The following is a 17,500-nucleotide window of genomic DNA, read 5'->3' as shown; positions in this document are numbered from 1 at the left end:
ATCAACAGCTTTTCAAGTGTTGTATGACAAGCGAACGTCGAAAGACCCGGTGAGATCAGCAACACCAATCTTGTCACATGCAACCAACACACACACACACACACATGCACATACACACGCACATATGCGCATATACACGCACGCACTGCTGACCATGTTGTGTTTGCGTGCGTGTGTCAGGATTCGTCAAACTACAAGCTGCGGGTGCTGGAGGTCTCTGTTCCGCGAAGCGTAGCAGCCGAGGTGAGCACGAGTGAAATGCTCTGTGTGTGTGTGTGTGTGTGTGTTGGGAAGGAGGGAGTGCGACATGGTGGTAAGACGAGCAGCAGCGCTTGCGTGTGCTTTGATTGGACATGCTGTCATCAAAGTGACTCACGCCTCCCACCGCCTTCTTCTTGTTCCACCTCACCACCACGTGCCCAATCACCATTGTCGTCATCATCATCATCATCATACAACACAGTTCTTGTCTGAAGACAACCCTGCGCTGCAATCGGAGATTGTGCACTTCCGCGCAGTCAAGAAGGACACGGCACTCTACGACCTCCTCTGTACGTTATCAAGTTGTGGTAGTGGTGGTGCTGCTGTGGCCATGCTCGCTTGGCGTGCTGTGGACATGCTCGCTTGGCGTGCTGTGGACATGCTCGCGTTGCGTGCTGTGGAGATGCTCGGTTGGCGTGCTGTGGAGATGCTCGCATGACGTGCTGTCAATTGCTCGTTGCATCACGTGCACGCACACACACACACACACACACACACACACACACACACGCACACGCCAACACACGCACTATCATGCGCACGCACACACTAACACGAACACACACACACACACACACACATGCACGCCAGATGCAAACGACTTGAAGGATTGGATACGGGAGGATCAAATGTCCTCTGGCGAAGTTCGCGTGGAGATGGAGGACCTGTTTGTGCCACTTGACGTGCTCGCACTCGAATAATCACAAACAGGAATCGCAGCTGTTATTTGCTTGTGTGAACTTGTAGTTGTGTCTGTATGTGTAATGCGTATGTGTGCGCATCGCACTTTGCTTTCTGGAATAGGTCTTCTTGAACTTGCTGTTGTGCATTTGGAAAAACGTTCATTTCAATGCATGTCACATCAAATGAAACAACAACAACAACAACAACAACAACAACAACAACAACAACAACAACAACAACAACAACAACAACAACAACAACAACAACAACGACAGCAGCAGCAGCAGCAACAACAGCAGCAGCAACAACAACAACGACAACAACTTCAAAACAACAACAACAATAAGGTGATTCAGAGTGTGCGCGAACAGTGTATGCAAGGCGAGAAAGCAGGAGCTGACTGAAGTGAGTGTACGGAATGTGCCACTGATCTAGCGATGCACAGGAAGGTGCTCAAACACACAAACACAATGATCTGATCGCAACACGAGGGCAAGCAAGCAAGGCAGCATCGTGATGAACATGCAAGCTTGCGAGCAAAAGGAACAGCAACAAACGCCACTAAACCATGCACGAGCAAGAGCCTCATTGCTCCGCTTCAAAGGCTTCAAGAAGACAGGCAACGTGAAACGGCTTGGCACCAGCAGCCTTCATTTCTGCCTTGAAGTCATCCCCCATCAACCGCATTGCTCGGCCAAGGTCGTCCATTTTCTCCACCCCAACACCAATGAGGGCGGGCCCAACTTTGGCCAGGAGGTCAGCGGATTGCAGCCACTCACGGAGATCGGCAGACAGTGTGGACACGTCAGCAGGTGCCTGCAGGCAAGAGTTGTGAGGACAACGAAACAAAGATGCACGAAGAAGGGTTGGGCAGCCAAGGTGAGGCAAAGCATGGGTATGTGTTCACAGTACAGACAACGGCAGTGCTCAAACATAACGCATACTCCATATCTCACTCTCAATACCGGTTGGGTTGACGGAGGGAGCGACGATGTTGCTTCTTGCGACGTTTGGGTGGGCCGCTGCACACCTCGGCTACTGCTTCCAGCCGAGACAACTTGGCGCACTTGCTCTGCAAACCTTGCCGCATCCGCTCCTCGGTCAACTCGGCGTTGAAAGGACATGACGCCGTCAATGTCAAACAGAGACAGCACAGTCTCGCGCACGGTCTTGTGCTGTTGTGGTGGCGGCAGGTGCAGCACCTGCGTGAAGAACTGATCGAGGGATGCTGCAGTCTTCTCACTCACAACATCCGGCAGCGACTCTGCCAGCCGCTTCATGTACTCGGGCGAATCGTACTCGCTCGCCGACGCCACACTCATGGTATGGTTGCTGTCGTGCCAGCCGCTGCCAAGAAAGAGAGGGACGATGCGACGGAGGCGGATCTTGTCTGGGTGCTTGTGCGCCAGCTGCTGCAGCTCCAACATTGCCATCCACTCCAGCAACACGTTGTCGCACGTGTCAGTGTCGCCGAGCGAGCGCATCTGATGGATTGCAGCGACAGACAAAACGGGGCAGGCGACCACGCTGTGCTGAAGAGCTGTCAAGCACGCGTGCTTGAAGTTGACGCCTGTTTCCAAGTTGTTGACATCCACGAAGGCCACCAAGCCGTGGTGCTCCAACTTTGGGTGCAACGTCAGCACCAGACCTCGGTTGCCGCGTTGCCTGTGGTATGTTTGGGAAAGGGGTGTGCGTGCGAGGATGTGTCAAGTGAGGGGCAAGTGAGAGAGAGACGGCAGTTGGTACAGACACACACACACACACACACACGCACACACACACACACACACACACACACTCACTCACTCACTCACTCACTCACCTGTAGCTGATGAAGACATCGTAATTTTCCTGCAGGCCGAGGACGGGCAGGAGAGGGCCGTACTTGGCGATGAGATCGTCGGGTGACAAGAGTTGTGAGCGGCCAACACGAAGTGCCCTCTTGTTGTTGTGGTGACGACGCACGTCCTCAAAGAACAGCAGCGTCTTGTCGTCATGTGGCAGCAGGACATAAGGCTTCAGGTCATGATAGCGCTGCCTGATGGCTTCAACGATGATGTCACAAAGCATGTGCAGCAGCGCGCGAGGACGTGCTTGTGCAATCTTGATTTTGATCCCGCCTACAGCCGGCACAAGCTGCAGCTCAACCTCGGCTTCGCCAACAAACACAACCACGTGGGTGCGGCTCAACATGGGCGTGGATGAGGTGCTGGGTTGAATGTATCTCAGGACATGGGCCAGCACCACGGCAAACAAGCCTTCGGGAAAGAATGATGTTCGCTGCATGTCCTCGGCACTCACGTGGGCATCGGAAGCACGCGGGGTCAGGCGGAAGCTGATGTAGGCCGTGTTGGGCTCGTGCCCAGCGTACTTGTGCACGTGTTGTGCTGCGCACACGCTCAACGTCACGGACGAAGGCAGGTCTGATGGCGTGTCCAACACCATCGGCAGAATGGCAGGCACCAGATACTGCTGGTGTTCGCGCTGCTGCTCATCATCATGATGTACAGAGTTGTCGCTGCTGCTGTCGCTGCTCTCTGCTGATCTGGGCGGTGTGTAGTCCATGCACAACCCATACTCCATCATGAGTTGGAGAAAGGGCTCAATCAAGTCATCTCGTACATCCTTCCACAGCACCTCCAGCAGACGACGGTGCAGGATGCCGCGATCAACTAAGTCGTCCCACAGCTGCGCACCAACGGCCCTCGCCTCCCAATCACGTTCGTCACGGTGCAAGTCAAAGTTGCGGATGACGCGCGTCATCGTGTCCACGGCCCACTGCGGACTCAGGATCACATAGTTTTCCATGCCTGGCACGTGGTCGTAGTACAGCACCATCGAGTACAGGTGCAGGAACTGCAGGCAGGCTTTTGTCTCCTGGCGTGTGCGCAGCCCACACGTGCGCGCAATATCCACGACGTCGTCAAAGGTGAGCAGCGGTCGCTTCTCGTCGCGGGCGATGGCGTGGAGTTTGTCGTAGAGGTGGAGGTAGGGCACAGCCACCTCCTGGCTCACGTACTCCTGCGCCAGTGCTGTGGAGGAGATGGTCTGGCGCAGGTCCTGGATCATGGGATCACGGATGGACTTGGTGTTGTCGACGGGCCAGAACCACAGACCATGCTTGTCGTTGTGGATGACGCCAGGGAACGCCGGGTTGTGGCGCAGGCGGCTGTAGATGTCACGCGAGATGTTCTCGTGCTGCTTACGCTTGCTGACCACATCAGCGAAGGTGCCAACGATGAGGACGGGTGCGCCCTTGGCGTGAAGGTGGAGGGAAGACAACCAGTGCTCCATAAACTCCCACGTCTCTGCCCGCTTGCTCTCGTCTTGGTGCAGCAGGTCCTCCATCGAGAACACCAGCAGGTACACCGCGTACCTGGTGTGGGTGTGGAGAGTGAAGATGGGGTTGGGTGAGTGGGGTGAGGAGGGTGTGGGGAGGGCAGCGGTGGACAGCAGGCAGCAGGCAGCACGTACCCACGCAGACAGACACACACACACACACATACACACACACACACACACATACACACACACACAGTAACTCACTTGGTGAGGAAGAAAGGGTGGAAAATGTAGAAGGTGGACTGGCCTCCCAGGTCAAATACTTTGAACGTCACCCTGGCGTTGCCCTCCCCGAACGTCGTGTCCAGATTCAGATCCTTGATCGCGTTCTCAATCTCCTCAGTTGAGATGTTGGGCACGGTTCCCATACCGGCAGTCATCACTGCAGACGATGCTGCGAGTGCGGGTGGCGATGGCAATGACGCTGATGTGGGCTCAGCAGCATCAGCAGTCTCAGTTCCACCACCGTCACTGTCATCATCATAATCATCATCATCGTCATCATCGTCATCATCAACGACATGTGCACCAAGTTCATTGCCGCTCGCCAGCACCTGCTCACCGGATGCATCAAGACCAGCTTCATCACCATGCACATCCCCTTTGGCCGCCACCGGTGCGTCTGCTTCCGTCTCGCTGACGAGCTGCAGTGCAACGCGCTCCTCCCGCAGCCTATGTGCTTCCTCCATCTTCATCCGCATCACCGCGTCCATACCGCCCGCCTGCGCCAGCGCCGTGTCCCGCAGGCTCCGCGCAACCTCAGACAGAAAGCCAGTCACAGCCTGCAATGGTGAAGGCGAAGTGAAGGTGGTGTTGAGAGTGTGGTGGTTGATGAGGAGGGAATGCTTTTCGTTCTGGTGAAAGGCCAAACACACAGCATCGTGTGACAACACCAAGTGACAACGCCGCCACGACATCAGCCCGTGCATGATGTTTTGGAACATCACACACACACACGCAAGCACCCACACACACGCAAGCACCCACACTTACAGCGCATCCTCTCACGCTCACCTTCCATTGGTAAACGTCCATGGAATCCACGGTGACATTCATGTCGTGCGTTGCAGCGCCTTTGGTCGAGTGCTCGTCCTTATTGAAGCCCAAGCCCCGAAGAGAGCGGAGCGTTGTCGTCTTCCCCGCACGGCCCTGGCCAACCAAGTTCAGCTTTGCCCGCCCCGCCATCTGCTGGTCGCACCGCTCGGCAATCTCCTGCATGATCCGCCTCACGTTTGCCACGTACGCTTCCTTTGCCTGTGTGTTGTGGCGTGATGTTGGGTGAGCAAGTCAGACGAGATGTACGAGCTCGTATTGCACGGAAGCAAGCACAGAGAGGGAGGGAGTGACGAAGCAAGCGTGCACGATTGAATTCACACTCATGCACACTCACGCGCCCACGCACACGCACGCACATACGCGCGCATTCACGCATATACCTTCTCCTGCTGTAATCTGGCTTGCGTCTCATCGTCCAATTCACCCGTGGCCGGGTCCTCTTCATCTCCCTTCTCATCTCTATCTTCAGGTGGTTGCTGGTCGCTGTCGCTGCTTGGTGTCGTGGCAGTTGTGGGTTGGAGCGCTGTCATGGATGTAATGGCTTTGTGACCGCTTGCCTTTGCCACATCCAAAGGTGTCTGACCCTGCAATCATTCAGACACAACAAGGCAGTCTGGCGGGTGAGTACAAATACATACACACACACATTCCCACGGTGTCGGTGCAAAGTCTCGTGCACGCATGCACCAATGCACTGCACGACCCGCGAATGCTGATACAGCGGCGCGCGCACAAAACTGCACAGCAGATGCACACAGAATGCATAACATGTGCAGTGAAAGTGTCCGGTTCGACATGCCACACCTTGTTATTCTTTGTGGTGATGTTGGCGCCTTTCTGCAGCAACAGCTGCACAACAGCGGCGTGATTGTGCCTGCAGGCAACATGCAGCGGTGTATCGCTCTGCACATGCAAGCAGCCATGATCAACGTGAACAAGATAGCAAACAAGCATGAGCAAAGGCAACAAGTCTGGCGAATACACTGGTGCGTTCATCTGCACCAGGGAATGGAGACAACACACACACACACACACACCCGTGTATTCAAACACGTACCTGCGTATCCTGTTCGGATACGTCCACATTGCCTTTGTCAATGAGTGCAGACACACGCGCAGTGTCACCGTGCTTGCAGGCATCATGGAGGGATGCAGGTTGTGGTGAAGATGGTGGTCGTGCTTGCACAGCCTGCGCAGGTGAGATGAAATATGCGTGAACAGGGCAAGTGCACACAACAGAATGAATGTGCGTGGTAGGAGGAGGAGGAGGAGGAGGAGGAGGGAATGATGGAGTTTGAACAAGCAGAGCTTATGACACAGCAACACAACAATACATCACAAGCATAGCACACACACCTGCGGGTTGCGAAGCAGCTTAATGACATCACTGTGCCCACGGCTGACAGCGAGGTCAAGAGCCGTCTTGCCGAACAGCTGTTGTTGTCAATCACGCATGGAATGTGTGTGTATGTGTGTGTGTGTGTGTGTGCGTGTGTGTGTGTGTGTGTGCGTGTGTGTGCGTGCGTGCGTGTGTGGCGAAAGCAGATGATGGGAGGGGCATGAACAGGAAGGCAGATTTGACACAAAAAAGAGGTTGGGTGACAGCGATCCAGTTCAACACGCACATCAAGCAACTAACACAACAAGAGCACGTGGTGTCGCAACGACCAGCTGTATGCTTCACTCACAAAGCGGTGCTTGATGGTGGTGTCAGCGCCCTGTTCCAGGAGTATGCGCACGACATCCGCACGGTCGTTGAACGCGGCGTAGTGGAGGGCCGTCCATCCCTGGTGGGGGTGGAGTAGCACGAGGGAATGAGGTGTGGTGAATCCGAGCGGGTGAAATATTAGACGCGTATCGACAGAGAGACAAGAACAGACAGACACACACATGCATGCATCTGCTACGCACAGCGTGGTCAACACCTCTTTATCCTTTGCATTGATATCGGCGCTGTGCTTGAGCAACAGCTGCACAACATCAGACGCGTCGCTTTCGCTCGCAATGTGTAGAGGAAGCCTCTCCTGAATGATTAATCGCAGGGAGTCATGAGCGAATGAGTCTGCTGCCAGGTCTCAAAGCACAAGAATACATGCATTCTGTGGCTTTGTGAAACACCCAGAGTACATGCCTAAAACTGTCTTCAAAAGGCACAGGTGTCTGGTGCGTAACTGCACATGCGTGCACTGCTAGCTACCTGACTATCGCGCCTGTTTGGATCCTGGCCAAGGTGGAGCAATCTCGACACAGCGTTGAACCTGTTGAATGTTGTATCTTGTCGGCAAGCGTCGTGCAGTGTCGCAGCTGGTGGATCTTCTGTTTCGAGCCGATGCACCACGCGAGCTGTGAGCTCCTGAAATGCTTTTTCCACATTTTCGCCTGTCTTCGCGCTCGTTTCGAAAAACACGAGGCCATTCTCCATCGCGAACCTCTGGCCTTCTTCAAACGACACTTCTCGGCGGTGTTCGAGATCGCACTTGTTTCCAATCAGGGCCACGCAGCACTTGGGATCCGCAAACGCGCGTATTGCTTGTAAGGTTTCAAGAATTCCGCGAAAGGTAGACTGCGAGAAAGGAGAAAGGTTGACAAGAAATGGAGGTGACATGTGACCATGTCATCAAACGATACCACAAAACGTACCAATCTTCAGTGAGACGCTGCGCGAGGATGTTGTGCACGCATTCATGATCCACCGTTGGCATCAGCCTGTGTGACAATGGCGATGCCGGCATTGTGTGCGACAAAGACAATGCAGTATCCGAATGCCCACATGTGCACACTATGAATGCCTCACGCGATCCGTGACGTCGTAGACGAGGAAGGCACCCCGTGCATGTTTGAAATAAATTCGCTTGAGACTCGAATACGAAGCGTTTGCACCCGTATCCCACTGTCCACACAATGTTAGAAGAAATTAGGGGAAGTGCAGAGTGCGTGAGACATGTAACATTGCATGTATGAGGACGTGAGGAATGTTATAGCGCTGGCTGGGTGTACAGAGATGGCATCAGAGCACGCAATTGGACATCGGTAGGAAGAAATCGTCGAACGTACTAATTGCAGGTAGATTTGTTTGCCGTGAAACTCAAGCAGTCGGAGCCCCTGTGGACGAACACGAATTCGAGGTGAAGAAACAACCTAGGGATGGTAGCAAGTCCATTATTCGTGTCTCGAAGCAATGCGTCAGATATTGAAGACAGGAAAACGAAGACTTACAACATCGGCGCCCATGGTGTGCTTGTTGGAACCCTGTCAAGAATCGCGGACAGGTCGCGGAAAGTGAGACCAACTCACAATTGCCTTCGAGTCGTGGTGCACAATCACTCAATTGTATAGAATACCCTACTACACAAGCGGTCGAGTACTCTCGTGCTTGCGCGTATGGGCCAGGCTGGCAGCTTACTTGAAAATGGTCATCAATCATTCGCACCATCAAATTGGTCTTGCCAGCAACGGCTCCAACAAGGAGGATTTTGAACCATAGTTCACTGCAATCCACAATCCACAAGCAGAAGGTTCAACGTGAGTGTGTGAGTACACGCAGAAACGCACTTGAACTGGCCCAACCAAAGAACCAACACATCTCAACGAACGAGCAGTATGGCAGCACACGACAGACACCAAGCACCAAACAAAGAAGTAAAGAGGATGTACAGGTGGAAAAGATAGCAAGACACAAGACAAGAGGAGGGTTAGCAGGGCATGGGTTGGAACAAGGGCTTCATGACGAGGACACGGCTGACACACAACCAGAAGACTACTAGCAGAGCCCCTGCCAATACACACGTACTACTGCTGTTCTGGCTGTTGTTGCGAAGCCATCTCTCTGTCTGTTGTTCTCCCTCCAAGGCGTGCGAAAATCATCTGAAAATGACCACAAATCGTCCACACAGTTCTTGTGTGTCATACACGCACCACATCCAACCATCTCACCCTTCCCGCCGCCGTTATCCATCGTTTATGTTAATAACACGAGCAAAGGCAAAGAAAACGCCTGCAACCAACCTAAGCTAGCGTGACACCAACTCACGACGCACGAGTGTTCCCCCCCGCCCTCCTCCACCATCACCCATCCCCTTCAAACGACGTGGAGCGGGCCAAACGGCTTTCGCTTTCCACCACTGGTGTAGTGTTGATTAGCAAAGAACGAGGGCTGCTGCTGTTGCTGGTGGTGTGCGCCGTTGTACCCGTTCATGACACCACCACCACCACCACCGCCGCCCCACTTTGCCTCGTCCATGGCGAGCTGCTGCTGCATTTGTGTTCGTCGCCGTTCATCCAGCTTCGACTTGTTGTACAGCGCAATCCCACACTGTGATTGCGTGTGGGTGAGAGTGCGTAAGCTTGTGGGTGCGTAAGCTTGTGTGGGTGCGTAAGCTTGTGTGAGTGCGTAAGCTTGTGGGTGCGTAAGCTTGTGTGGGTGCGTAAGCTTGTGTGAGTGCGTAAGCTTGTGGGTGCGTAAGCTTGTGTGGGTGCGTAAGCTTGTGTGAGTGCGTAAGCTTGTGTGGGTGCGTAAGCTTGTGTGGGTGCGTAAGCTTGTGTGGGCGCGTAAGCTTGTGTGAGTGCGCAAGCTTGTGTGAGTGCGTAAGCTTGTGTGAGTGCGTAAGCTTGTGTGAGTGCGTAAGCTTGTGTGAGTGCGTAAGCTTGTGTGGGTGCGTAAGCTTGTGTGAGTGTGTGTGAGTGCGTGAGTGGGTGCGAGCTTGTATACGCTTGTGTGAGAGCGTAAGCTTGGGCAAGCTTGCGTGATTCAGTGACACACATGTGATAAAACATCCGTTCCCAACGCAACCACCACCACCACCATCACGCACGATTGAGATGGCAATGCCGGCAATGTTGGCGGGCGTGGCGGGATTCTGGAAGAACAGCATCGACGCAACGATAATCACAATCCTCTTGGCAACATTCGCAACCTGCAGCCCCACAACAACAAGTGAACGTCATCAATTATGTAACAAGGCGAGCGGGATTGTGCTTTGGTTTGTTGTACCTGCAAGCAAGCAAGCAAGCAGGTGAGCAAGTGATGAAGTTACATGTGCTTGAGCTCACCGAGTAAGTGACTGGCGTGACGTATGAGAGAAAGGTGAATGCAGCGATGGTTTGAATTGCACTGCAAAGTCCACACAGCGCCATCTCATAGAGCACCACAAACGCCTGCATGTGTGCATGTGCATGTGCGTGTGCATGTGCGTGTGCATGTATGTGCGTGTGCATGTGAGTGCAAGCACACGTGACGTGACGTGACGTGACGTGACGTGATGTGATGTGATCACAACGACTGCCAGCACAGATGCCCCAAACACCCCTCCACGGTGCCAACAGCCGACGACCACCGCCCTCACCTGGTCCCCGAGCGAGGTAAAGGTGTCGCCAAAGAGGATGTCTGTGCCTTCGTTCCAGAGCCAATAGGGCAGGAGCGCAACAAACGCGCTCTGACTCACAAGCAGCAAGATGCTGATGTGATGCACCCCCTTTTTCATCACCTGCCGTGATTGCAGACAATTACGAAGAAAAAAAACAAACAAAAGAAAGCAAGTGGCATGGTGGACACGTGAGTATTCGCGCGCAGTACACACGCACAGTCGGCCACCCCTTTCCCGTGTCCACGACACGCTTTCTCCCCAAACACTACACCACACCACACTACACTCCACTGCACACACACACACACATACACACACACATACACACACGCAACACGGACCTTCTTTGAGAAGATGTTTTGGATGGCGAATGTGAACGTGGCCACGAGGGCACTGATGAGGCCCAGCAGGTCAAACTGCAGCTCAGTCACCGACGCAATAACGACGCCTGCAATGACAGCAGATGGATGCATGCAAGCATGCATGAGAGGAATACGAAACGACAGGGAAGTGCACCCAAACACCCACGCACACACGCACACACACACATACACACACACACACACACACACCGCCCCCCCACGCACACACACACACGCCCCCCCCCCCACGCACACACATGATGACACGCATTACCACTGATGATGGGGATGAGGCTAATGTATGCGAGGAGAGGGTGGTGCTGGTTCAGGAAGACCTTGGATAGAAACACCGTGAAGATTGGCATCATGCCCTGCCAAAACGAAGCGAACAGCGCAGAAACAACAGCGACTGTCAGAATGAACCAAGGTGCTACCAGTGTGGTGTCTGGCATGTGCACACATCAAATCGCACGCACATGGCCACACACGCGACCGAGCACTCCACACAAACGCATGTGCAGCTTTACCTTGACTGGTGTTCGCCCGTCGTTGAAGGAATGAGCACACCAGCAATACACCACCAACAGCAGACATCACATCAGCACCACTGTGAGTGTTCGCATTGAGAGCAGCAAGCCCACCAAGTGAAGCGTGAGAGATCGCGTGTGCAGGCGCGCGTACCTGTGTGAGCGTAGGCGACGGGGACCTTGAGGATGCTGATCTGTGATGACAGGCTCACCACAATCTTGAGAACCGTCAGTGGAATCACCCACGAGGTCCAATCCTTTCGCGATAGCCTTGGCATCTGAATTAAAAGCACGTGACACACCATTGTAGCACGCATCAACCCGCGTGAGCACCACGCACACACACACACACACACACACACGCGCGCACGTTTACACTCACACACACACACGTCCACATACACAGATCCCCTCCCCCAGCCTCCTCCCCCCTCCCTCCCACTCACACCTTGCTTGGCAGGAAAAACGGCAAGCAGATGTTGACCATCAACAGTTGCGCCATGGTGACGGTGATGGGCCGCGGAAACACCTTCATTGCACTGCATGTTGCATGAACAAATCGTCACAAACCCACCAATTAACGCAAAAACGCAAACGCAAACGCAAACGCAACAGCATCATCACATCAACGTCATCCCGCAGCCCACACCCCCCTTCTCCCTTCTCCCTCCCACACACACACCTCTTGCTGAAGATGCTGTTCATCATGGAGCCCAGGTACCAGAGCATGCACAGGCCTACAGCTCGCACAAGCTCCTTCCGTGCACTTGCGCCACCACCACCAGCCATATCCGTTCGCCTGTGTCAGCACGATAATCACCGTAAATCATCCACAAATTTTCCACAACTACCACAGCCGTCTCCGACAGCACAAAGATCTCCGTTGCCAACTTCCCCGCTGCAACGGACGACGGCAGCCAAACAAACACGGCACACACAACAAACACAGCGCACACAACTGTCAGCGATGAGTGGCAGGGGTAGCAGAGGTGCTGGGCGCAAGTCCACCAACCCGCTGGCAGCCAAGGCGAGCTCCCGCTCGTCAAAGGCAACGTCGTCGTCACGCCGCTCAAGAAAGACGGAGGAGGGGCGCGGGGACGAGGACCGGCGCAGCAGGCGCAGCCGCACACACCGCGACGCAGAGGGCGAGGCAGCCGAGGAGGAGCGCAGCAACGGCAGGCACAAGGAGCGCCGCCATCGCGAGCGCAGTGGGCGGGACAGAGGGGACAGGGAACACAAGCGGTCCTCACGATCCCGCGATCATCGCGGAGATCGGGAAGCGGATGATGGTGACGATGAGGACCGTCGTCGCGAACGCCGCAAGCACAAGTCCGCGTCGTCCTCGTCGAAGCATCGCGACAGCGGTGACAGACGGGACAGAGACAGGGACAAGGACCGTGAACGACGCCGGAGGAAAGACCGTGAGGGCGGTCATGGCGGTGACGAGGACGACAGCGAGCGTCGCAGGCGACGGCGCGACAAGGAGAGAAGGCATCGTGATCGCGCTGGGGCGGAAGACCACGAGGAGCGCGACGACGGTGAACGGCGTCGGCGTCACCGCAGCCGGGATGCCCGCGACGATGCCAACCGACGGAGTCGACACGACAGCGCGCACTCGTCGTCTCGGCATCACCGCTCCCGGTCCGGGCGTCTGCGGGCAGAGGGGCCCACCAAGGAGGGGCGCGGTGGCAGCAGCCGCGTCAGCTCCGCTGTGCACGGGGAGGAGGATGCGCGGGAGGCGCGAGCACGTCGCCCGTCCAACTCCGCACACGCCGGCGACACAGCAACAGCGCAGCGTCTCCAGCAGCAGCAGCAGCAGCAGCAGCAGCACGATACGGAAGAGGAGGGTCATAGTGGCGACAGTGGCGGTGACAGCGATGGCCGGGATGAGCGCGTGGCGATGGAGTCGAGTCGTGGCGCTGCCGAGATGGTGAAGGCCGCCCAGGCGATCAGCAGGGAAGAGCAGGCAAAACAGGCGCGAGAGGTGCGTGGAGTATTGCGTGTGCGTTGTGTGTGTGTGTGTGCGTGCGGGCGCGTTGTGTGTGTGTGCGTGCGGGCGCGTTGTGTGTGTGTGTGTGTGTGTGCGGGCGCGTTGTGTGTGTGGTGCGCATTGTGGTGCGCATTGTGGTGCGCATTGTGGTGCGTTGCGTATGCAGTGGTCTCCGGTGTGGTTATTTGGGCCAGTGCCGTGCTTGCTTTGACGCATCTTCACCTTCCTGCTGCATTGTCGCCTCCCTTCATCCACACGCTGCCGTGCTTCACCACCACAAACACAGGCACGTCTCCGAGCAATGCTGGAGGAGGCAGAGCAGGACGCAGCACAGCAGCAGGGAGACACAACATCAGCAGGGCAGGACGAACAGGGGGCAGATGGTGATGGCAAAGGTGATGGTGGCGGTGATGATGGTGGTGATGATGAGTACAACTACGAGGATGATGAGTTTGAGGACTATGAATACGACGACGACTTTGAAGACGAGGATGATGAGGATGATGAAGAGGAAGGTGAAGAAGAAGAAGAGGAAGGCGAACAAGGCGGCAGCGACAAAGGGTGGGATGCTGTGAACCGGTCACGCAGGGTGCGGGACTCAGACTCTGATCTGCGCTCGCTGGATGGTGCTGCTGCCCCAAACGACAGCAACACGCGTCTGTACAGTCCCGGGCAGCCGCGGCTTAGCGGTGACGACGACGAGATGGTCGAGGTGCGCTGGATGAAGCATGGTGTCGGAGAGGAGGGGGGTGAAGTAAAGGGGGGGGGGAGGGGTTCGGGGAGAGGATCTGGCGTGATATGCTGTGTTGTGTGTGTGTGTGTGTATGTGTGTGTCTGTGTGTGTTCCGTGTGTGTCTGTGTGTGTTCCGTGTGTGTCTGTGTGTGTTCCGTGTGTGAGTGTGAGTGTGTGTGCGTGTGTGAGTGTGCGCGCGCTCTGTGTTGCTATGTGCGGTTCCATGATGCGTTCCTTTCACACGGTACATCTTGTTCACCATGTCTCACTCGCCATCGCCATTCCAGGTGCTGGATGCGTTGCGACGAGAGAACTTGCGAACACGCCAGGGCGCTCGAGGATCACGCAGGTAAAGTGTTTAAGAGAGTGTGTACATGTATCTTGTGTGTGCGCTGTGTGCCGGTGGAATGACCTGGCCATCGTGCACCAACGATGGTCATGGTTGTGGATGGGTCGCAGAGAGTGTGTTTCATTCACACACACACACAACACACACACACACAACACACACACATAACACACACACACACACACACACACACACACACACACACACACACACACACACACACACACACACACACACACACACACACACACACGCACGTACGCACGCACACGCGCACACACAACATGGCAGGCCCATCAACGGGAGTGGTTTGGAAGGCACATCGGGTGCCGGGAAATTTGAACTGGGCAGTGCTGCTGGCGACAATGACGACTATGAGGGCGAAGATGTGCGGGTGAAGAAGATGGATTTCAGCCGAGCAGCAAAGCGCGCAAAGGGCACGGTGGCCGGATCACGGGCCATGCGACGGTTCAAGGTGCCGCTGCTGGTGGAGAGAGAAAAGGAGAGGGGAGGGGTGTATGCTTGGTGAGGTGGGCGGGGTTGCACATGTTGCCTTGGATTGATGCTCTCACGTACCCAATCGCTGCTGAGCCTCACAACGATTACACCCAACACACACACACACACACACACACCCGTGTGCCCAGGCGTTGTCATCCATGGTGCAACTGGACTTTGTATCGTTCAACCTATTTGAGCTCGCGCCCGTATCCGTGTATGAGCTTTACATCCGCAGCTTTGGCAACGACAGCTACACGCAGACGGCTACACAGTGCGCGCCCGAAATGTAAGCACCACCTCCACGTGCTTGTACGTGTGTGGCTGTGTGTGTGTGTGTGTGTGTGTGTGTGTGTGTGTGTGTGTGTGTGTGTGTGTGTGTGTGTGTGTGTGTGCACCGTCGCGGTAATTTCCTCGGAGTTGAGCTGTTCTCCACCTCATTTTACCGCTTGTTCCCACCATTCACGCGCCGCGTTCAACTCGATTGTGCGCGCGCGCGTGTGCAGTGGTGACCAGGGCGTGCAGACGGAAGAAGTGGAAACGCAGGAGTGCTGGACCCAATATCCACCGAGCGATTTGAAGGGGTTTGGCCGTCCGCTCACAAAGGAAGAGCAACAAGAGAGCAAACACGCCCTCAAACGCGAAACAACAACTTCAGAATACGGTGCGCGCCTGGCGTGTGTGTATGTGTGCGTGTGCGTGTGCGTGTGTATGTATGTGTGCGTGTGTGCGTGTGTGTACGTGTGTGTGTGTGTGCTTGAACTTTTGTGCGTGTTCCGTGTTTGTGCTTTTGTGCGCGTGTTCGTGTGTCTTTGTTTTGTTTCTGCACGCGCGAAGCGCCGTTGCCTCTCCCTGCTCATTCCTGTTGTCCACTCTCACATGCACGCCGCCACCACCTACAACTGCCAGAGTCGTTTGTGCTGCGCATGGGACGCCTGTGCGCGGCTGTGCTGGACGAGGAAGCGGCGATTCGCCGGCTGGAGCAGGGCGATGGCGCCGATGCAACCAGCGTGTCGGGCCTCTCCTCCTCCTCAACACACATGGCTGCTGCTGCCCCCATCTTCGCAGGTGCCGTGCACGAACGCGTGTGTGTATGTGATTGTGTGTGTGTGTATGAGCGGCGTGCCATTACTTGTGACGCTCTCTGCAGGCGTGCCAATACTTGTGACGCTCTCTGCAGGCGTGCCATTACTTGTGACGCTCTCTGCAGGCGTGCCAATACTTGTGACGCTCTCTGCAGGCGTGCCAATACTTGTGACGCTCTCTGCAGGCGTGCCAATACTTGTGACGCTCTCTGCAGGCGTGCCATTACTTGTGACGCTCTCTGCAGGCGTGCCATTACTTGTGACGCTCTCTGCAGGCGTGATCGTTTCAGTCGTATCAACATTGCGAGCCCCTTGCCATGTGCTGATGTGAATGCTTCCGTTTCAACAACAGGGCGACACGTCACCAGCGCCGTTAGCAGTGCATCGAATCCGCAAATGCTTGCCACCGTCTACAGTCCCGCGCCCATCAAACGGTGTGTGTGTGTGTGTGTGCAGTGCGGTGCGCGTGTTTGTGATTGGACTCAAAGTATGCCGTCATCTCTCTTCTCACACACTACTTCGAACCATCAACCACGATCAACGACCACCATCGATGACCACCATCTGCAGCGGCGGTCCCGCCACGCGCATGTATTCACTTGGTCTCGTCGCTCTCTGGGACGTCGCGTCACCCTCCGCTCCACGACGCGTCCTCGGTGTGTGTGTGTGTGTGTGTGTGTGTGTGTGCGTGTGTGTGTGTGTGTGTTGGCTCTCAGTGTCTTCTCGTATCATTGTTCGCCCACATTGCACCGTTCTCTCGTTCACTCAATTCCCCTCTTTTTCATCCCGTTAGCGTGCGAGGGCCAGCCCACGTCCTGCTGCTTTGCCGGGCACGACGGAAACTTGCTCGTCGCAGGAACACAGCACGGGTTTGTCGCTTACATGTGATTGTAATTGTTGATGCTGTTGTATTTGTTGGTGTGGTGGAATTTGTCGGTGTTGCTGTAGTTACACACACACGCACCCACCCACACACACACACACACACACACACACACACACACACACACACACACACACACACACACACACACATAATGGCCCAGGTTGGTGCCTTGAGGGGGGTATAGGGCGTGTGAAGAATGGGATACCTGCCGAAGATGCGCTGGTGTGTGGAGGGAGCCGCCAATTCATTATTCTGGTCGATCGCGCGGGCTGCCGGCTTATACGTGCTGAGGGGATCGACACTCCACATCTGGCTCGTCACCGCGTTGGCGTTGCATATTACTGAGTCGGCTGCCAGCGTTTCC

General features: G+C 55.4%; 4 protein-coding genes across 5 annotated transcripts in view; 2 read left to right on the top strand and 2 right to left on the bottom strand.

The window, feature by feature from the left end:
* The window catches only part of PTSG_04342 (uncharacterized protein), a 5,158-nt gene extending 4,009 nt beyond the window's left edge, over window positions 1-1,149 (top strand). The window contains exons 13-16 of the mRNA XM_004994373.1: window positions 9-49; window positions 181-243; window positions 464-551; window positions 853-1,149. Of these exons, the coding sequence (XP_004994430.1) occupies window positions 9-49; window positions 181-243; window positions 464-551; window positions 853-962 (302 nt within the window). The 3' untranslated portion in view covers window positions 963-1,149. The remainder of the gene's footprint in view (window positions 1-8; window positions 50-180; window positions 244-463; window positions 552-852) is intronic.
* A 262-nt stretch (window positions 1,150-1,411) lies between these two features.
* On the bottom strand, window positions 1,412-9,202 carry PTSG_04341 (GTPase). Its single transcript, XM_004994372.1, has 17 exons — window positions 9,134-9,202; window positions 8,747-8,831; window positions 8,560-8,592; window positions 8,398-8,445; window positions 8,138-8,233; window positions 7,541-7,906; window positions 7,269-7,367; window positions 7,032-7,130; window positions 6,700-6,777; window positions 6,401-6,532; window positions 6,148-6,246; window positions 5,724-5,927; window positions 5,302-5,541; window positions 4,492-5,069; window positions 2,768-4,321; window positions 1,911-2,610; window positions 1,412-1,761 (listed from the first exon to the last, which is right to left on the bottom strand). Exons 1-17 carry the CDS (start codon window positions 9,163-9,165, stop codon window positions 1,531-1,533), a joined length of 4,674 nt encoding a protein of 1,557 aa, XP_004994429.1. The 5' UTR covers window positions 9,166-9,202; the 3' UTR covers window positions 1,412-1,530.
* Window positions 9,203-9,421: 219 nt separating this feature from the next.
* On the bottom strand, window positions 9,422-12,414 carry PTSG_04340 (T-cell receptor beta chain ANA 11; the record flags this gene model as incomplete). Its single annotated transcript, XM_004994371.1, has 10 exons — window positions 12,278-12,414; window positions 12,044-12,134; window positions 11,750-11,873; window positions 11,596-11,600; window positions 11,343-11,439; window positions 11,048-11,154; window positions 10,686-10,826; window positions 10,393-10,497; window positions 10,155-10,256; window positions 9,422-9,655 (listed from the first exon to the last, which is right to left on the bottom strand). Exons 1-10 carry the CDS (start codon window positions 12,382-12,384, stop codon window positions 9,422-9,424), a joined length of 1,113 nt encoding a protein of 370 aa, XP_004994428.1. The 5' UTR covers window positions 12,385-12,414.
* A 25-nt stretch (window positions 12,415-12,439) lies between these two features.
* The window catches only part of PTSG_04339, a gene marked incomplete at both ends in the record, with an annotated part of 8,009 nt that continues 2,948 nt past the window's right edge, over window positions 12,440-17,500 (top strand). Inside the window, 10 exons of one of the 2 annotated variants that reach the window (XM_004994369.1) lie at window positions 12,440-13,579; window positions 13,872-14,297; window positions 14,606-14,667; window positions 14,959-15,142; window positions 15,315-15,454; window positions 15,672-15,829; window positions 16,075-16,233; window positions 16,603-16,684; window positions 16,821-16,906; window positions 17,044-17,119. In XM_004994369.1, the coding sequence (XP_004994426.1) occupies window positions 12,563-13,579; window positions 13,872-14,297; window positions 14,606-14,667; window positions 14,959-15,142; window positions 15,315-15,454; window positions 15,672-15,829; window positions 16,075-16,233; window positions 16,603-16,684; window positions 16,821-16,906; window positions 17,044-17,119 (2,390 nt within the window). Of the gene's footprint in view, window positions 13,580-13,871; window positions 14,298-14,605; window positions 14,668-14,958; window positions 15,143-15,314; window positions 15,455-15,671; window positions 15,830-16,074; window positions 16,685-16,820; window positions 16,907-17,043; window positions 17,120-17,500 lie in introns of both variants that reach the window. The other variant, XM_004994370.1, reaches the window with a different exon arrangement.

This window comes from Salpingoeca rosetta (assembly GCF_000188695.1).
Source record: "Salpingoeca rosetta unplaced genomic scaffold supercont1.10, whole genome shotgun sequence".
NCBI lineage: Eukaryota > Choanoflagellata > Craspedida > Salpingoecidae > Salpingoeca > Salpingoeca rosetta.
This window is presented reverse-complemented; position numbering and strand designations above follow the sequence as displayed.